This window comes from Diorhabda carinulata, chromosome X, assembly GCF_026250575.1.
Source record: "Diorhabda carinulata isolate Delta chromosome X, icDioCari1.1, whole genome shotgun sequence".
NCBI classification, from domain to species: domain Eukaryota; kingdom Metazoa; phylum Arthropoda; class Insecta; order Coleoptera; family Chrysomelidae; genus Diorhabda; species Diorhabda carinulata.
In genome coordinates this window covers 67,150,867-67,172,170 of record NC_079472.1, presented here as the reverse complement: position 1 = coordinate 67,172,170, position 21,304 = coordinate 67,150,867, and the positions used below count along the sequence as shown (strand labels likewise).

General features: G+C 31.6%; 2 protein-coding genes across 3 annotated transcripts in view; one reads left to right on the top strand and one right to left on the bottom strand.

Annotated features, from left to right (window-relative positions):
• Positions 1-2,026: 2,026 nt before the first annotated feature.
• On the top strand, positions 2,027-10,669 carry LOC130902264 (venom acid phosphatase Acph-1-like). The gene is made up of 4 exons (XM_057814248.1): positions 2,027-2,689; positions 6,710-6,817; positions 9,437-9,679; positions 9,943-10,669. The coding sequence occupies exons 1-4, from the start codon at positions 2,396-2,398 to the stop codon at positions 10,600-10,602; spliced, it is 1,305 nt and encodes a 434-aa protein (XP_057670231.1). The 5' UTR covers positions 2,027-2,395; the 3' UTR covers positions 10,603-10,669.
• LOC130902263 (meiosis-specific nuclear structural protein 1-like) overlaps positions 9,493-21,304 on the bottom strand; it is a 17,868-nt gene continuing 6,056 nt past the window's right edge. For both annotated transcript variants that reach the window (XM_057814247.1, XM_057814246.1), the window contains 6 exons: positions 20,229-20,352; positions 17,685-18,079; positions 16,435-16,513; positions 14,990-15,193; positions 13,328-13,512; positions 9,493-11,886 (listed from right to left, as the gene is read on the bottom strand). In XM_057814247.1, the coding sequence (XP_057670230.1) occupies positions 11,700-11,886; positions 13,328-13,512; positions 14,990-15,193; positions 16,435-16,513; positions 17,685-18,079; positions 20,229-20,352 (1,174 nt within the window). In that variant the 3' untranslated portion in view covers positions 9,493-11,699. The remainder of the gene's footprint in view (positions 11,887-13,327; positions 13,513-14,989; positions 15,194-16,434; positions 16,514-17,684; positions 18,080-20,228; positions 20,353-21,304) is intronic.

The following is a 21,304-nucleotide window of genomic DNA, read 5'->3' as shown; positions in this document are numbered from 1 at the left end:
TCAACAAACTGTAAGTTTATTACCAGATACATCAGTGTCATTTGCCTTAGAAGAGCACGGACATATTAAGACTGAAGAATTAGTTTCAATAACTGCCAATTAAATTCAACAATGCTGAAAAAAAAAAAAACACTTTCCTTGGATTATGTTCAGATTCTTCCAATTTTTTTGTGAGTTATATTCTATTATTATTAATATGTTCTATTATTCAAGTACCTAGACCATGTATAACGTTTAATTAGATAGCTACTAATTTTTTGGTGTCTTTTTTGTTTTAATTTATTATCTGTTTAATTCCACATAATGCAAAGCGTCTAAATTTAGAACGAGCGGCAGCTTTAAGAACGTGGAATTCAATAACCATGTATATAATTCATATATAGACATGTCTTTGTATCAAATATTACTTTTAAAATTAAAATAAAACATGTATCCATCATACATTATACTTCACACTTTGATTCCAGCTTGACGTCACACTGTGCGAGAGAGATGGCGCGTATCTGCGCATAAGCATACTAGTGTATGTGTATCGTGATTGAGAATGCAACCTATATATAATCTGGCCGGTCGGTAGTGAGAGCAATAAAAACGCGTGATCGGCTTATGGGATGCTAGTGGTACCTTTTGTAACGATTCGTATTGGCTGAAGCAATGTCTGAGAAAGTCAAGTTCACACAGCTGAACGTTACATTAATTCAATATTATTATATTCTAAAAATTTTATATTAATAATTATTTTAAGCTTTTGTTTTATTATGTTATTTATTTACTTTGATTAAAATTAAAAATTAAACTACATTTCTAACATGCAAGAATTGTGACTGTATAATAGCGCATGTTAAACTGCGTTTTGAAAGAAAAAAAAAGTAATAATTAATTGGAGAAGAAGATTTCTAAGGGATATTAAAAAATTCGAGGAGGAAGGAAGAAAAATATATTATCTTGACGAGACTTGGGTAAATGCCAGTCACACGGTGAACAAAGTGTGGACTGAAACTACAGTCTTAAGTGTACGAGATGCATTTATCCGTGGCCTTTCAACGGGCTTAAAAAACCCGACGGGCAAAGGACAAAGATTAATAATCTTACATATTGGCTCCGAAAATGGTCTAGATATGTTTCAATCCAAGAAAACGGGTGACTATCATGAGCAGATGAACTCAGATAGGTTCGAGGGTTGGTTTAAGGGAATTTTAAATAAACTTGAGGACGGATCAGTCATTGTAAAGGACAATGCATCCTATCATTCCAGAAAATTAGACCAGTGTCCTACAAGTTCCACAAGAAAAGCGGACATACAACAGTGGTTAAGGGAACGAAATATTCATTTTGAAAACAATATGGTGCGGGCAGAACTATTGGCATTGGTTAAAGAGAATCGGCCATTAGTCCAAAGATATGTCGTTGATGAGATGGCCAAAGAGAAAAATAAAAATTGTTTTACGATTGCCACCTTACCATTGTGAATTCAAGCCAATTGAACTCATATGGGCACAAATCAAGGGTGAGGTGGCAAGGAAAAACATAACATTTAAAATTAGTGATGTCCAAACTTTATTTACTAAAGCTTTAAATAATATTACCCAAACCAATTGGAGTAAGGCAATCCAACATGTCCGCTTTTCTCGATAGAAAATGTGGGACATTGATAATTTAATGGAAAAACAAGTGGAACCTCTAATAATAAATTTAAGAGCTGATTCGTCCTCGTCGGTATCAGATTCCGATTTAGATTAAAATAAAAATTCATCCGCCCTTATATCTTTCTCAACCACCTTTTTTGAAAACAAAGAATTTATTCAGCAAAGGACCTTATGTTGTTTATAAAGATTATTATTATTATTATTTATATCGTTTTGTATGAATTTACTTTATAACCTTTGATACGTATTTGAATAAAACATACCATAAATTTGAAAAAACGTCTAGCTATTTAAGGTTAGGGAAAACAAAATTACGATTAAAATAATAATTATATATACTTTTTAAAAAATCAAAGAAAGGTATAACATTTAGTAGTTAACTAAATGAACAAAGATTTTAATGTATGAATGCTATGCAATTGATAAATAAAAGTATTATTTATATAATATGATATTACAATAAAGTATTTAAAATTCAAATGAAAATGTTAGTTTGAAAAAAGCATTTAAAATTCAATTCAAATTTGCCACTAACTACCTTTTAGTGTTGTGTATGGTGTGATTCAGGCTTACAATTTCTCTCTCACGCACTATGTACAGTGATTACTCTCTGTAATGAGCGGCCAGATAATAGTCACAAAACATAGTATGCTTACCCTCTAGCCTTAATGATTGAAAGAGTATATAAATAAGTTTGTTCGCAATAAAAGAGGATAAACAAATCAAGAAGGTTGATATTGGAGCTGGAGATGAGAGTAGCCACTTTGTATATTTCGGTGCTATTTTTAGCTTTTTCAGAAGCTAAAGTGTTGAGTTTAATGAAAGATGTTGTTGACAACTGGAAATCGCAAAAAAATGTTAGCGACTCCAACGTAGCTGATAATTCATCTTCAGAAAATTATTTTGATATTCCTAACGATGATACAGACTTGATTAACTTGAACCTGCCGAGAGAAGTTGTTGAAAATAAAGATTACATGCTGGAAGAGGAATTGAGTGCGATAGCTGAAAAAAACAAAAGCACTTTACTTCTTGTCAATGTGGTAAGTTCAATAATTTTATTGTATTTTTATTTTCCCTACGTCAATCTTGATTGTGGTAAAATTCTAGCATTTGATTTGCTTGATTAGCTAATATCCTTATATGTATATTAATAGTACAGTGAACGAAGGTAAAAATCAACTATTGTGTCGTGATTTACATCCAAATACTTTATTTATGTATGTACTTTAAATTATAAGAGAAATTACACGTGGTAGGCCAACCTTTATAATACAATACACAGGTTATGAAAAGTATATCATCGATAAAAAAAATCTTCTTCTTTTTTAACATAATCATAGAATAAAAGGAACATAAACAAAAATATATGTATACAGCTTACTGTTTCAACATATTGCTTCCAATTTCGGTGGACCTCCATCGATTTACATGAATATCAGGGATTGGGTATAGTTTGTCTTTAACTCAAAAAGTGACATATGCCATACTTGGGCTTCTTGAATTTTAGCGGTGAAATCTACCCCTTCTGTTAAAAAGGGAAAAAATGCACATTTAAAGATTCTGGCTTAAGTAATCTCGTTTAATTAGATAAAATCAACATTTTATTTATGATTTTAATCAATTATTCAACCCTTTTGTATTTTTAAAATATTAAAAAGTTTATTAACATTACAGTAACAGTTTGTTTTAATATTTATATTATTTTTATTTGAGTAACTGAGAAATTTCACCCCTTAAAAACTACTCCCTTAATAAATATACATCGAAGAAATTGGTTTTCAAAAACTTCAATCATTTAAATAATACATTACAGAATTAAAATCTCAGTTACAGAGTTTTGAAGTAATTATTCATTTATTATGTAACTTTCCACTCTTAAAAACTACCAGTTGTCATAAAGATATTATAAATTTCTTATAAGCTTTAATAGCTTTAATGATTTAGAATATTTTTTATCAGTTATGATTAACTTTATTAATATATTTAAAATTTTATTAATATTCTCAAATTTCATATATTGAGCATTTGTGGAGTTATTATCAAAATGAAATTTACGAGAATTTGCAGCACACTGATCTTTACAAATCATATTTTTTTTTTCAAAAAAATGCATTTTTAGCCGGTCAAATAAAGAGGCTGTTATAATAGAAATCTTTAGGAGTTATTTTAAGTTAATGCTTTCTTATAGAGATGGCGCTTGATTTGTAGAAATAGTAGTTAAATGTTCTATGTACATAGTTTTGTTTTTGTAGTTGATTATTATCGAGAAAAGTAAGGTTAAGTGGATATATGGTTTTACCGTGTTTTTAACACATGGTTGGTTTTGTAAGATATAAGTGATAGATGATGTATATGTATGAAGATGTAAATAAAATGTATATAAAGACATAGATTGATTTTAATCAACACTGCTGTGTAACAAATAACAACAGAGGCTTAGTCTCATAAGGCTTACTATAAATTATAATTTTCGTGGAAATAGCGTGATTTTTATTTTTCACTTTATACTAAAAGATTCATCATAACTTGCTTAATTTTAATGCTATCAAATTGACTTCTTCTAGAGCACATTTTATAGATATTTCTAAATACTTTAGAAAGTGTTTAGTAAGTATATTTTATAAAATGCAATTATCTATAGCTCCCTTTGAATTAGTATTTAGAGAAGAAATTCATTAGCCTCAATTATGGTAATGACAACTTTTTTGTGACAACTTATGTTTATTTATTTTTTACTTTTCCTAATTCAAAAGGTATTGATTTATTTCACTAACTTTATTCGACAAAATTTACTTAAAATTGGTTCCTCTATCGATTTCTGAAGTTTCTTAATAAAATAATTTTCACCCCGGATAAGGGGGGGCCTCTACCCCCAGGTTAAGAGCGTAAGTTGGTACTGTCTCATTTGTTTCTCGAAGTATCATTTTACTATTCACGAATTCCCATAAAAATAGATGGAAGTTCAACGAGATCGGTTATGAAAACCTTGAGTGACTGTACTATAATAGTTTCATTGATTAATCATGTTGCGTTTGAAACTACTGAGAAAATCATAAACAACATATTTTCAATTTTAGTGTGTAAATGGAATTTTGGTCAAAAATTCAACAAGTTATATCTAACGATTACTGTGATTTCCTTACATGGTTCTAAAGACAATTGTTTCTCTACCCTCCTGTTTTCGAACGATAGGAGACTTCAACTTTATGTAGTTGATTACTGGTATTGTTTTTTAATATTTTACAAAATCATTCTCTCAAGTTTTCTCTTTCTTATTTTCTATCGCCGCCATGCCAACAATTCTTTACTATATTCTCCCCACTGACATAAACTAAAATCAAAAATGAGTCTCTTGACAAATGTAGCTAATGAACAAATTTCTTTGAAATTACTCTCAGGATGACTCAATAATTTGAAATTTGTTAGAATCAATGATTTCGGTTCGCAAAGACCTTGAGATTCTCATCCAGAAAGTGAATACAAAATGTGTAGGCTCATGATATATTTAAACCATAAAAACTGTTTCTACTTTCAATAATTATCAAAAAGAGCTGTAAAAGAAAATATTTTATTCTCAAAAATGTTTACATTTTCGGTGCAAATAAGGCACAAAAATACTGTAGTATTTACACCGTTGATATGTATGAAACTTTGTTGGTAAAATTTTTCGCGGTCTATTAGAATCAGTCGCTACTGGGTTTTAAACATAATAGGCAGATGTCATAATGAGAAAAGATTGAAGAAAAATAACTAAATTGAAATTTATATTATAATGAAAACATTTTTAATTAATATTGAATTAAATGAGTAAATAGTTCGTGAATGGTAGAATTCTACGGTTTTTTAAATACCTATTGAGTATGGTAATATACGAGGATGGTCTCAAAAGTACCCGGCCTGACCTAGAGATGACGGTAGTTGCTTGAAAAATACCATTGTATTAGAAAGTACATAATCTATACAGCATAAGTTTTAAGTTTGAAGACGATACGTTGTTTAGTATTTATTTGGTAGCCTTCTAACCAATATAGAAGCTGAGCTAGATTCTATTCTGGGTGACACTGCTCCTTCGTTATCCACAGTAAAATATTACGTAGCAGAGTTTTACGTCTCCAGAAATATTAAAGAAAATTCACAAAGGTACTGGATGATCGTCTAGTGAGAGTTCGCAGACATAGTAGGCATTTCAAAAAGTGCAGGATATCGCATATTAACTGAAAATTTGGACATGAGAAAGCTGTGCGCAGGATGGGTGCCGCGTTTGCTTACAGTGAAAGAAAAACAGCTCGTGAAGATGTTTCGATCGAGTGTTCGGCTATGTTTCACAGAAATTGGCGCCGTTTCATAACCATGGATGGAACGTGGATCCATCACTTCACACCCGAAATAAAAGAACAATCAAAACAATGGACTGGCTAAAAAAAAGGCAAAGACGGGTGCAAGCAAGGTGATGTCGTCTATTTTTTTGGGATGCGCGTTAGATAATTTTCATTCACTATCTTGAAAAAGCAAAAACTATCAACGGCGAGTATTATGCGAATTTATTGCAACGTTTGAACGAAGAAATCAAGCAAAAACGAAAAGGTTTTCAAACAATGGAAAGTTGATATCGGCAGGTAAAGGCTATTTTGTTGCGTTTGACGATTCTTATTATAAAAGGGGTACCGAACTCATTGAACAAGGCTGGGAAAAGTGTATGGTGCTTAAAGGGGATTACGTTTCACGACTTGCCAAATAAGGAATTAATATAACGTTTTTTTCGAATTAGTTCTAAGATATGTCACGAATCAACAGGACAACTGTATGTTAAGATTAGCAATTTTAGATAATATATCTGACAACTTCGCCTTTTTATGCCTTCACCTTAAGTTTCGACTTATAAGTTCCATACCAGCTTGTCAGAAATGTTATGTGCAAGAGTTGAAGACTTATTTTTCCATCTTTCTTTTTTTTACCTCCTGAATTATACCGCCCACTCAGTATGACATTTCACTTAATTCAAATCCTTCGACCTTTGGCAAAATTTTCGATATAAAATAAATTGAAATGAAACTTTTCAGATCTTCAGACATGGAAATAGAACAGCAGAATCGATGGATGCAATATATCCCAATGATCCCTACCAATACATAGATTTCTATCCTTTAGGACACGGACAACTAACCAATGTGAGTAGTTCACCTGATAATGAAAAGAAAAGCATCACATATGTAATATAGAAATATAATAAAATGCTTTTTGCTACGTTCGTTATAATGCCGTAATGTGTCATTTTTTAACGCAATTATAAAGTTGTTTTATCAAAATAGTGGACTGTGAACGCTTTTTCTCATGTCAATTCTTTTTTCCGATAAACTGTCACACTTTCATTTCTTGATATTGATTCAAGAAAATCTTTTTATGTCTAATTAAAAGGACTGTAGTATTATTATTAGTGATTGAGAGTAATAGTGTAGAAAGTATAACCAGCACACCAGAAGATGTTGTTGATTCGGCAACTGCAGCGACTATGATTCTTCTCCTTGAGAAATCAGAAATAAAAAAATGCATAAACAGCTTCATAGTAAGAGTGTTACTAACTTACTTTGAAACTAAATCCAAAATATGGAATTCTTCAACACTTTGGTCGATTTATTCAAAACTAAAGGGCACCCTAAAGGTAAATAACGATGTAGGCATCAGTAAACACCTACTCGAAACTCATTGCATATTTGAAAAATAAATCAGTTGTGTTGCGAGCTCTAGAAGATCGATCATTATCTCATGCATGAGGTATGACAAAAAAAAGCAACAAATTTGAATGTAACATCTTTCTGGTTGCTTCAATATTCGGAATCGCAGGAGCTTTGCGGAGGGAGGAACTATATAAAATGATGTGTAACGTTATTAATAATACCGGAAATGTTTCTCACAGTACTGATACAGTACATGTACAGTACCTGGTACAAAAACTCATGTTCAACGACGATTTACTGTTCAACTATATAAGCACGGTAGGTGGAAATCCAACACAGTTGCGGAGGGTTACGTAGACGACTCAATAACAAACAAAATGGATTCCGTAATGAAAATTTTAACGAGAACAACTATTTCGATTTGAAGCAACTTTGTAAATGTTCATGATCCTACCAAAAATCCAATAAGTACTAATACAACTATAGACGATGTTATTTGTTTGAACTCGTTAAATGTTGCCAATTCAAGTACCAATAGTAATGTAGTACTTCTTCTTCACTTCAAATTAATAATGCTCACAGTTGCACTTTTAAAATTACTATTACAAAATAAAAGTGTACGGACGTAGAAAAAATTTTGTATGAAATTCGTGAGTAAATGAAGTTTTCTTCACTCGTAGGAATTGCCGGTCAAACCGTCCTACTCGTAAAAAAAGTATTACTTCACTCACTTGATGCATAAATAACTATTTATGCTCTTTAGGAAATTAGTACTCTTTCAATCTTTGTTTTTACGAGAAGTAGGTCTTCATTCCCGCATTCCTTCATTCGCCGTTATTTACTATAAATACTATAAAGTAAAGAAAACTTTTAAATATTATGAATAATTAATGTTCTAACTATCAAATCTTTGACAGCCATGTCCTACCCTTTACTAATGTTGAAATAATTGAGTATTATTATATTTTAAGTGAGAAAATATCAAAAGTGGTTGGTAGGTTAGGTATAGAAAATGTTCTATTTAAAATAAGAATGTTAGCGGCTAAGTTTCAAACACTTTGTATGAAATATCAATGAGTTGAACATATGGAGTTAGCGAGCAAGCACCTGTTGTTTATTAGTCACAATTTACACATCACTAGCCTCGATTTTGATGGATATATCTCTATTTAAAATGGATATACCAAAATCTATAGTTTAACTACACACAACCAACGCAATAACACATTTTTAACGTAACTGTATCCACCATAACTTTTGATCAAACTTTTCGCGCCACAACCTGTATACAAAATCGAATAAAAACTATTCGGCAGATATTTCAAATTATAAATTTCATTCAAAGACTTGTGTCTCTCTCATTATTAAGTAATATCTGGGTTTTCGCAACGTTTAATTTAAAACAAGTAGTTTTATGAAGTATAAACAAATCATAATAGGGATGAAAATAACTGGCGATAAAAGTCATTCACTCCAGATATGTTCAAAAATCTGATCTAAAAATGCAATTTAGTCATATTCATCATAAAAGAAAGCTAATTCCACTTATTTATTGCGTTTTTATCTAATGAATCTAAATCAGAAGTTTTGGTGTAAGCTGATTGTAAAAGGAAGAAATTGATAAGAATCCAAAAAATATAGAAAAATGCTCTCGACAAATTATTATTATTATTATGATAACTTGAATATCCTTCAATTCTATGACCTTTGAGGATACTATAACCTTAATCTAACAATTCCCATGTAATTTAAAAATTCACTTTAGAAGAAGGACTATAGGAGGAGACGAAGAAATGTCTTATTGGTCAAAAACTCGTTCATTGAAACTCCGTAGTCCTTTATAATCCTCAATTCATTAATGAAAAACTGATAAACGATAGTGTGCCTCATATTAAACTGCTCCTGGGACATTCTTATTGTCAACAGTTCTCGAATTCTATCTGGATTCTTAACAAAATACTCTCTTCGTAGGCCTGCTGAAAGTTTCAAGAAAAACATTATATAAAATAAATATGAACATAACAATATCCTACTTTAATTTGAGCTATCTACACACAAAACCAAAATACAATTGAATATTGAATTTACTTATTTACATTTAATTTTTTTTAGGCTGGAAAAAGCAGAGAATTTAACGTGGGCAAAAATTTGAGACAAAGATACAATGATTTTCTTGGAGACTTTTATTACCCAGAAATGATAGACGCCCGTAGTACAGATACCAATAGAACAAAGATGTCTTTACAATTAGTATTAGCAGGTTTATTTCCTCCCGATGAGAATGATGAATTTGCCAAGCAAATTGGATATTGGCAACCGGTTCCATATAACTATTTACCTTCTAATCAAGATAGTGTAAGTTTTTGAAAATGAATATATTTGAAAAATAGTATAGTATGAATCTCTTAATGGTACTCAATTGCTTACAATTAACTGAAAATTTGGATCGCATCACTTATTTTTACAGGTGGATGTAGAAATACATGATTCACCTTATATGTGTATATTTTTCCTCCATTTAGAATTGATTCATTCACACGAGTATGATTGGACTGAAAATTTATAAAATTAAAATAAGCAGATGATATTTAGAGTAATAAGTGTACTCTTTATTCCAGTTACTTCTACCTTTGGCCTGTCCAAACTGGTTGATAGAAACTAATAACCTAATGCAAACTGAACCGATGAAAGAATCATTAAAAAAATATGAAAAAGTTTTTGAGTACCTCAAACAAAAAACTGGAGGAAATATTTCCACATTTTTCGATGTATTTTTATTGTATTATGGACTAAGAACCCAAAAAGAGTTTGGACTTCAATTACCCGAATGGACGAAACCAGTGTATCCAGAAATTTTGGAAGAAATGGTCATCCGCCAATATTACGTATTTGTGGGTAATTACCAATTACGTAAAATGTTCGCAGGAGCCTTACTAAAAAAAATAATACACGATTCTCGAAAAAGACTTTTTGCCAATGATGGAAGACTAAGTAAAAAAATTTATCTTTACTCCGCTCATGAAAACAACATTGCATCAATACTCATTTCTTTGGGTGTTTATAAAAATCAAATTCCAGACTACGGTTCCCATATTATCTTCGAGTTTCATTTGGTGAAAGGTATTCCGGGATTTAAGATATTTTTCGATAATTGGACGGGAGAAGGACCAAAACTGCTCCAAATTCCTGGTTGTGGTACTTTCTGTCCTTTACTCAAGTTCATCCGTTTAAATGATAAGATACTACCACGTGATGACGAGAATGCTTGCGGACAATAAAATTAGTATTTCATATGTATGAGTATATAAATTGAATAAAGTTCATTAGTTTACTGCTCTACAAGAATTTCTCATTTCAAACTTATACCTGCCAATATGTTATTTTGCATATTCTAATCAATCCTATCACAATGCAACAACGAAGATCGATGGAAATAGCAACTGGAAGGAGCTATGTGACGTTGCAGAAGCCCGTATCAGAGATTATTTAAATTTCTGAATTAAACGTCAAATTTTTTTTCCGATAGTCAAGTAGAAACGGTGGAAAGTCTTCCATGTAATGACTAATGCGTCAGAACAATATTTATATGATTCGAAACAAAATTTCTAACAACTCAGTAGAAATAATCGTAATAACTAAAATTCCAAAGGTCGGCCTTTTACTGGTAATTGAAAAAGAAATTTTTTCAATTGTTTGTAAATAATAAAACTAATAAATACTGAGCGAATAAATTACAAAATCCAATATTAATATTAGACATGTTGGCTCAATACTGGTGAGTGCAAGTTAATATATTTATGTGGTTCACAACAGGGATGTAATATTTAGTCAACCAACTGGGTAGACTACACTTTATTAACTGATTTCTTTTAGAACGTTTTTTTGTGAGATAGGCTAAAGGACTTAAATAGAAGATTCCTAAACAGCTTGGAAATCGACATTTTGTACTATAGGTTGGGTAGTGAAAGATGAGAAAATTTACAAACTAGTCAAAGTAGAAGACCACACAATATCAGATAATTTCAACACTTCTTCAAGTGATTTCCATCACATCGTACAATTTGCGAGAGCAAAGCAGTTTCAAAAGGTCAAAAGGAACATTTGACTATATAGCCAACCTACAGAACAGTTTCTTGATATTTATATGAAAATATCCCGTGTTTTCTATGAAAATAAACCCTGTATCTCATGTCATTATGGATTAAAAGTAAGGCATGTAAAAAATGTAACCTGAGAGAATAATTTATTATAAAACTATTCAGAAAATAATGTAAAATATCACCATTTTTAGCTTAGTAAGCAAGAAAGTAATTCATTAAAAGATACATTTAATATAATACATATTTGGCTCAATGAATAGTAAAATACACAATCTCTAACTTTTATCACAAACATTAAATGCATTACTAGTAGAAGGATCATCTTTTAATGCACTTGATACAAAATCTGCTCCCAAATGTGGCAAATCTTCAGCTTTTAACAACCCTTTAGGTAAATATCCAATGAGATTTTTGACATGTTGCTGCAGCATCTTTATTCGTTCTTCTTCTATGATGCGACGTCTGAAAATAGAGAAACATTATTTGAAAATATTTTCTGTAATGGAAAGAACGTTTGACATTTTATCTCTGTTGACAAAATTCCCTCTACAGGTAGATGATGAAAATTGAGTTTTAGTTTTTTAGCAATGATATCTTTGAAAATTTCTCCTACATTATTATAAGGTGATGAAATTAATAATCATTGCCTTATATATTATCAAATCTTATTTCTTAACAAAGTTTAATTTGATAAAATAAAAATACTACTCAAAATAACATACCGGTGGATTTGAAAGCATCTAATTGATTGGAAAAAAAATATCCACATAATGATCTTTATTGTCTATTAAAAAATAAAATACTTAAGTGGAAAATCATGATGTAGATTTTTTAGATTCTATTGATATTTTAATATTGAGAAATATTTTAAAATATGTATTATTTTGAATTTTAGCAAACTAAATTCCAAAAGAAAGAGAATTTAGCATTATATGATATTCCTGCCCGCCAGATGAGTTGTCTTTTGAATTCAAGAAGATTTAAAAACACCAATATTGATGAAAAAGCAAAGAACTATCAAGAAAATTACGTACACAGTTTTCTTTCTTAGTACTGGATTAGTAAAAGCAATTTAGCTTTAAGATCAACATCCAATTACAGGAAACATGTATGACTTCTTTAGCCTAAAGGAACATTTATGTGGTAGTCGTTTCACGATGATGATGAGGATGAGATAGATGAAGTAATGAATTCATTTTTTAAGAGTATTCAAAAGATTACTGGATTCAAGCTTTTGAGTGATGCAAACTTTGTTTTTGTATGTAGGTGGTGATACTGTAAACATCAATAAAAAGATGAAAAAGACTTTAAAATTTATAGAATCGCATGATGAGACTAAGTCTAGCAGAATCTGACGAGAACAGTGTTATCACCTTGTTACAAAATGCATTATCCATCACAAAACAACGCAGAAAATGCATGAAGCATGTAGGATCGAGGACGTGACCTCTTAGAAGCAATCTCACATAATGAAATTCATTAGATTTTCCAACGACAAGGGAAGATCTATTGGAGGCTCCATATAACTTACTTTTGTATCTCAAGCTTTTGATTGTTTATTACTAGTCACAACAATATTTTGTTTTATTTTTACGTCAATCATTTTTACGGTGAAACAAAAAACCAGCCCCTATACAAGCGAAGGCTACGGTTACACTGGATTTTCTGCAGACACGGTAGATACCACATTAGAAAGGTTATGCTACAGGCTAACCTTTGGTGCATGCATACTTTTTCTATAGCACCGCTGGTCTCGTTTACTTAATAGCCACCGTACATGATATCCTCTATAATATATAGGGAACAGATCAAACTGTTGCTTAAAAATTTTAACAAAACAAAAATTTGAATTCAATTTAACTAAAAATAAACTAAAACTAAAATATATGGTGTATAACTTTACCTGGCTTCCTCTTTTCGTTGTTCATCTTTTTCTATTTCTATCAATAACTGGAATTCCTCAGCATATTTCTGTCTTCTTTCTTTCATCATCTGTTCAATATCCCTTTTAAATTGCAGCATTTTTAGTCTCCTCTTTTGATCGGATAGCTGTTCCAGTTTTGCATCTTCCGCTAATTTGGTCAACAGCTAGAAAAAAGTTCATCATATAAATGAAATCAAAATAAGACTAAAGGAGTTTTAGGAAACTATAACCTAGGTTCAGGTAGACCATCCATTAGCTAAATGCAGATCTTAACCCAGAACGTGAGTTGTGTTGTGTTCAATTTTTGGCGAAGATTTCAAATTTAAAACCTGACCTACAAGAAATTTTGATTTTCATTACTTTTTTGTGCGTTAATTCTTCCATGTTATTTATTTAGTTGTATAATAAAACAACCTCAGTAACCTACAAGGGTTGCTACTAAGTTTTGAGATATACAAATAAGAATTTTTACAATGGATATTGCTTTATTGTTTTTCAAAATACTCTCTACTAAGATCAATACACTTTGGTATGAATTTGAACCAATTGTCGAAGCATTTTTCCCATTCCGATTGAAATACCCCCAAAACATGTGATTTTAACGCATCACTGCTCCTTCAGGTGTAGAAAGACATTGACCTCGCAATTTATTTTTGATATGCGGGTATAAAAAGAAATCATTATTTGCCAAACAAGAACTGTATGGCAGATGAGCTGTCAATTCGATGTTTTGAATGCTCAAAAACGTTTTTGGTTGAACTGATGTGTGAAAAGTCGCATTGTCGTGGTGGAAACTGATTCGTCTTCTGCGATTGGTTTCCCTGATTGTTTCGAACACTTTTGGCAAGCAAATTCTGTTTTACCGTTCAGAATTGACCGTTCTACGTTGCTCTAATGGAATGGTGGCGACATGTCCAGTTATTCCGGAAACAGGCTTCGTGCACGAACAATTTTTATTGAATTTGGCTCGTCTTGAAACACCCATACAGTCGATTGTTATTTAGTTTCAGGTTTATATACATAGATCCATGATCCGACGATTTTATAGATGTTTTTTGAAACACTACGATTGAATTTTTTCAGCATTTCTTTACACAAATCGACACGAGCTTTTTTTGAGCGATTGTTAAATCATGCGGTTCCAACGCGAATAAATCTTTTTGACAGCTAAATGTTCACGCCATATTGAATGTATGCGAGAGTGGAACTAATGCCCAAGTACGCCTCAATCTCACAGTATGTTATATAACGATCTTGCAACATCAACCTACTCACAGTATCGATGTTTTCTGGCACAACAACCGATTTTGGACGCCCTTCATGCTGCTGTTGGTTTAAGCCACGTCGAAAGTCCTCGATTCAATTACGCCTCTTATGAGAATTAATAGTAGACGGCCATTTAAATGTACTAAATTATTTTTAAAGTTCAAAAAACCATAGATCATGAAACAACCCGTCAGTTGATCGCAATCACCCACTGGTCTACCAGGGTAGAAAGGATTCTATCATGTGACTGCGACTCGATCAGTTTCCGAACAACAATGAACGTGATTTGGGTTAGTTTCCGAGCATTCAGATCATGATCAGTTTAATCCAATCATAGTTTCCGTAAAGTCCTTCAGCAAATACATATATACATACCTCTTCTTTGTATTTTCTATCCTCTTCTGCCTCTTGCCTGGCTCGTTCTTGCCTGTCTTGCATTTGTTGAGTTAAGCATTCTCGAGTTTCTAATTTTATTCTGAGTTGTTTTTCTACATCTTCTCTATGACGCTTATCTATAATTGCTCTTTGTTCCTCTTCTTGCAAGTCTTGAATTATTTCTTCTCTTTCCCGTTGCTTTTCCTGAAATTCGTGTTATTATGAAAAGTTTATCCCAAATATAGACAAAGATAAGTCTAATAATAATCAAGTCATTGTCATAAAAAAGTAGAAAATCGAAAAAAAAAAAACAGGAACATGGAATAAGACTCCAGATCTGAAAAAATCGAAAATACTTCTTTCCTGGAGTCTGGAAATGTCCTTTCATTGAACAAAGACGAGCTAAAGAGAGTTACTTTTATGTTTAATGGACACTGCTGAACTACCATCTGAAGAACATGGGAAAAACTCCCGACAGCTCTTGTCGCTTTTGTAAGGAACCGAAATAAACCACCGTACACCTCATTTGTGAGTGTGAGGCAAACCCTAAACAAAGACTACGGTACTTACAAGCTTTTTAAAGCCAGAATAGGTAAGCCACGTAGGTCCAAAACAGGTAGCTCACTATGGTTAAATAGAAATAGATTAGCGTTTTTTTAGATGTTGTCTTTAATTTTTCATATGAAAAAACAACTTAGTGGAACATCATTTAGAACGTCTTTCCGCTTAAATTACTTAAAAACACATGCCTCCAGTGGACAATCACTAACATACACCTCTTTCAATAAATTGGAAGTTTCAGTTACAATTTTTCTGTGAAATTTTACAACTCTTTGCTGTACTGCAATAGCTACCTGTACACTACCATTGTAGTACCTTCATTCTCTTTAATATTCGTACCTCGTACCCGTTAATTCCGTGTAATATCAATTATTTGAACACAACCAATATTTTTTGCATGTTTCTACTAATTAGAATTAAAGTGCATCGACACCGATTTTCATCATCCTATTGTAGTGATTGTGATCTTTATAAAGCAATCGTCTTCCGTTTTACGGAATATTTTAAAAACGAAAATAGTATTCGGATGGAAAGACTAAAGAATAGACAATTTAGAATATCGAAATAAAAAGAAAACTAGAAAATGAATAGAAGAATAAAATGACAATAGGAAGTGGCAGAATATAGTACAGGAAGTATTTCAAATGGTAACAGAACAGACACAGAGAGTAGTTAAATTAAAATTTACGTCCTAGGTCTTCAAGATATATGTAGAGTACTGGAATAAATTCCAAAACTATTACAACAACAAGTTTGCTTAGTATAATAACATTTAGAAGCATAACTGAAAAATTGACATACTTGGAAATTTATCATCGGAAACAAAACCTCAGTTCAGTACTTACGATAATGTTTTCGAATTATAGTAAAAATGATAAACTTACCTTTTGTTCACACATTTTTCTGGCTATATCATCAATAATTTTTTCTCTTTCAGCTTCCTTTCTAGCCAGTTCTAGTTGCCTAATAGAAAAAAAAAAACAAAAGCATCAAATATAACACAAATGCAGTTCAAACAATAGGAAACGAATTTTTTTAAATCATATTAACTCAAAAACATGCAACTGTTTATTAAAAATCATAACAAATCGCAATACATGATTGACACATTCAATCTGAATTGAACTTTTACGAAAACTAATATGAGAAATAAAACTCTTGGTTGAATTGAGAAATTATCTATTTCAAATATCTGCCAAATGGTTTTGTTCGCGGGTTTAATATTTTGAAATTGATATAGGCATAAAAATATTTGAATTCTTGTTACCACATACACCATCCCCTATGAATACTTTACAGGGTTACTACATCACATTTTCCTAATTTTATTGCCAAACTTTTTATCACTACTTTTCTATACAAAGGTATCCTAGTAGAAATTTGATAGACATCACCCTACCTATCCATTCACATTAGATTGATTATTTTTATACCTTATATTCACTCCTAAAATGCTGTGAAATCAGTCAATTAGTGAATGCCGTGCGAGATGGAAGTAACGAATCGCGTGAGCACTTAGTGATAACATGATGGGTCACCAAGCAGGCAGAAGTTCCATCAGAATCCTTCCCCAGTCGAATCGATGGTGATCGTCGAGTATAACGTCAGGGGTGTCATTGTTTGGTACTTTTTTTATGACAGAACAGTGATGTCACATTACTACAGGAAATTTCTTGTGTGACTGGTACGGGAGAAACGTACGGATTTGGTATATTAGTAAACTGTGCTGAGCAGATCCGTTGGAGAAAGGATAACTAGAGCACCCACCGTACTCTCCCGACATTTCGCCCTGTGACTTTGATCTCGTTGGTAGGATTGAGGAATCACTATGTGGTAGGCGCTTTGCAACATGTGATTAAATTCGCACATGGTTGTGCAAAGGTGCAAATGGGAACTAATTCGATGGTCTGTCATTCTTTTGCACCGTGAAGGCCATAGTGCGCTTTATATGACCGTATTATATGAGTGTGATGATATTTCAATGGTATTCATTGTCCACACATGCTGTGAACACATTTGTCAATACTGGACCGGCATTTACAAGAAAAAATATTTCCCAAGGCTTTTGCTCCAACTTTTGTATGTATGATTGTTATGATTTTATTGCGCATACTTATGGGTATAAAAACTATACCTAGCTTGTACTCCAGCAGTTTTAGTCATGAGATATTCTTCTATTTTCCTATTTTCCTCTTCTATTTCTTCCATTCTTTTCTTCTTCCAGGTTTCTTGTGCATTTTTGAATGCAACCATTTCCGCTCTTGTCTTCTTCATTTTGCAAAAACGTTCGTAAGCTTCTCGTTCGTCTTCATCCTGTATTCGTTGAACAATATCGTCTATTAATTTTTTCTCCCTTAAATATTCTTCGTAAAGATGACGTTTTATTTTCTCTCGTAAAATCAATTGTTCTTGAAGTTCTTGTTTGTATTGTGCCTTTTTTATCATTTCTTCTTGCTTGCACTGTTTTTGATATTCTTCTTGATCTATCCAAGCTTGTTTAAGGACTTCATGTGCTTGCGATTCTCGAATCTATTAATCAGAAATTATATACAAGACTAGAAATAACTAATAAATAAATTACAAAAACAATCACAAAAAGCTTTTAGTTGACCCAACATTAAATGTCCCTCCTTTTTCTGCTACGGAGACGATTACTTATCATATTTTAAATATTTTATTTAGATTAACACATCAATGTTGTAGCATTTCTAGAAAAAAATATTGTTCTACCTCTGCAAAGGACTGATTTATGTCACACTTGGTTGTACAAAAGTTGCTTTGGATCATTAACTTAATTATATAAAGAAAATCTTGCTTGTATGAGCTATTGGGGCTATTGTATTTGCAGATACGATCTGGATGCAGTGTCCTGGTGCAAGAGAACAGCTTTCTCAGGCATTTTTCTCTTATTGCCTCACATAATTGTGGGTAATCTCCTGAAATTAGGTCTTCAGCATCTCTAAATGTAGTTAACTGACTTTCCATGCTGCAGGTTGCATCTTAAATTTGTCCAATGGTGATGATTCACTCCGTAATCTGCATTTTGCTCTGTATTATAAGGGGATGGATCCATAACTCATGCATTGTTAAGCTGCCAAAAAAAAAATATGTTTATACTACATAAAGAGAAGACTGCCAATGTTTTGTCGAGTTTACTCTTGTAGTAAGAATCTTATGTACCACATGTATGAGAGACCATTATCTTCAACTAATTGTCTAATAATCACACGTCGATCTTGTTAGACGAGATCATGGACTTTTTGAATATGGTCGAATGTGGTACAGGTCACCACACTTAAAAACCATCTTTTAACTATGTAACATGAAACTGCAGATTCCCCTAATGTATCCACCAAAAATTTTGGATTTGTGTAGAGGGCCAACTCTTTTAAACTTAAGTATTTAATCACAGCGCATTGCTCAACACGAACCATTGTGAGATCTGACTCTCTCAAATTCGGGAGACTAATGTTGTGATCTATAAATCGATGAGGAGCGGAATGAAGGAATAAACTCTCTGTATAAAAAAATTTACAAAATCAATAAAATTTTGTTGATGCCACATACCAAAAATCACTAACTAGTTTAGCTGATAGATTTGTCCAGGCATGAGATTCCGATTTTGAATAAAAATGGAATGAAAAGGGTAAAAAACAATATAATAACAAACCTTAAAAAATTAAGAATTAAACAATACATAATTAATAATCAACATCTTGCAGAAAGCTACCTAACCAACACATAAATCCATTAAAATTTCAAACCTCTTTGCTGCTACAGAAACAGCCAATTTAGGCTTATTGAGATTCATACTCGTTTGGTCGAACTTCCAGATCAGATTATCCAAAATTAACTAATTGGCAATCAATTTAAGATTGGCAATCCTATAGGAATTCTATTTAATCAAGGGTTACCGGAGTACTTATTTTCAGATTGCCTATTCTTAATCTATAAGAGGATTGACTTTGGATTTTTCTCTACGAAGTATCCTTTCTTTCTAAGGCTAATTATGGAAGATTTATTTCCTCTCTTACCTGGGATCGTGTGAGTAAGGAATAAGAGGAAGTATCATGAAACAGTACAGAAGGTAGACTTTTTGTAGGCACATATTCCTGTTCGTTAAAATATATTTAAAGTGTGAAAAGAATACGAGATGTCCCTTACAAACGAGTACAAAGTGATAACTCATCTACAGATCTGACCTATAATTTAACATCTATATATTTATTATTTGAAAATAAACCCATATGTGTATCTATGACCCAGAGTTGCGTACAAACCTATCTGGACTTTCTCTCAGAAAGTAGCTTCGCTAACTTTATATTCGTCATTTGTTAAATAATCAAAAAAATTTTCTTTAGTTGGATCATATATATAGGAATCCCTTAATTGGAGCAGTAGCAATTACTACGAAAGAACATTTGTTGGAAGCTGAGATAATATTTGGTTCCACAAACAAAATGCAATCAACAGAAACAGACAAACAGCATAGAATTTTCTTTGATAATTGTCAACAAAGTTTCAAAATTATTTATAAGGCACATATAAATAACTTGTGCAATTGATGCTTTGCCAAAATTAGAAGTGAATAGAAAATTGAATCAATATTGTTATAAAATAATTTTTAGTTAGTTATGTTATGACACTTGTGTTTCATTAATTTTTTAAAAATTGTTACCTTTTCATTAACTTTCTCAGCTTGATTTTGTGCGATTTGGGCAGCTAGTTCTTTATTAATGTAGGCAGCCTTCAATTTTCTTTCAAGTTCACGTAATTCGCTTGAGTTCTGTCTTAAAAGTTGCCTACAAGTACAAGAAATAATAAAACCATGTCGCTTTGTACCAATGTTTGTTATTCTAAATCGTAAAAGTTTTAAGAAACGAGTATTGATTTTGTTTTCTCCATATAAAAAACAATCAATACAAGATGATCTCACAAATCCTTAAATAACAATTGAAGAGTTGGCGTAGAAATTTAATATTAATGAATTCGTTTAATTTGAACTAGTTATTTGGGATACTATAAAACGTAACAACTTTTTGTTGTTCCGTTATTTCATAATAGGGTGTAAAATTTGGAAGATCACTTTGGCCAAATTCAAACATCAATAACTACTGCTTTAAAGACAGCACCCTGTATAATTTCAATACACTGAATAGCCCTGCTATTTTTCATAGTACATAGAGGTGTCCTATACCTATCTCCAACCGTCCTGAAGGTATAAACACTACCAGAAATAATACATTTTTCTCATTCATATAATTAATTCTGTATATTAGGTATAGTTGGATAACTAATAAATCTAGGTAGTATTCAACTTCGCTGAAATAACAAAGACAATAACAACTCAATTTATCAAATATTATAAAAAATAAATTAAGCTTGGTTTATGCAGCCAAAATAAAAATAACATTAAAATAACAAATTAAATTACTACACTGAAATGATACTTGAATTCATGAAGAAAATTGACAATAAATTAAAATCAAACTAAGAGTTCGCAAACTTTCAAATTCTTCTTTTAATATTTTAATTTTGTGAGGTTATGAGCACACAATTGGTGGTAATATTTTGTTTAAAAGATCCTTGTTCTTTGATTATAAAAATATTTTTGAAACTGATATCAAAAAAATAATAAAGCAATGTCTGAAAGTCAGAATCGTCTTTCCACAGTTGTATGATAAAAAGGACCTATATTTATTATATAATTATCCTTAATTTACGGAATTAACCAAAAAATTACAACCAAGAAAG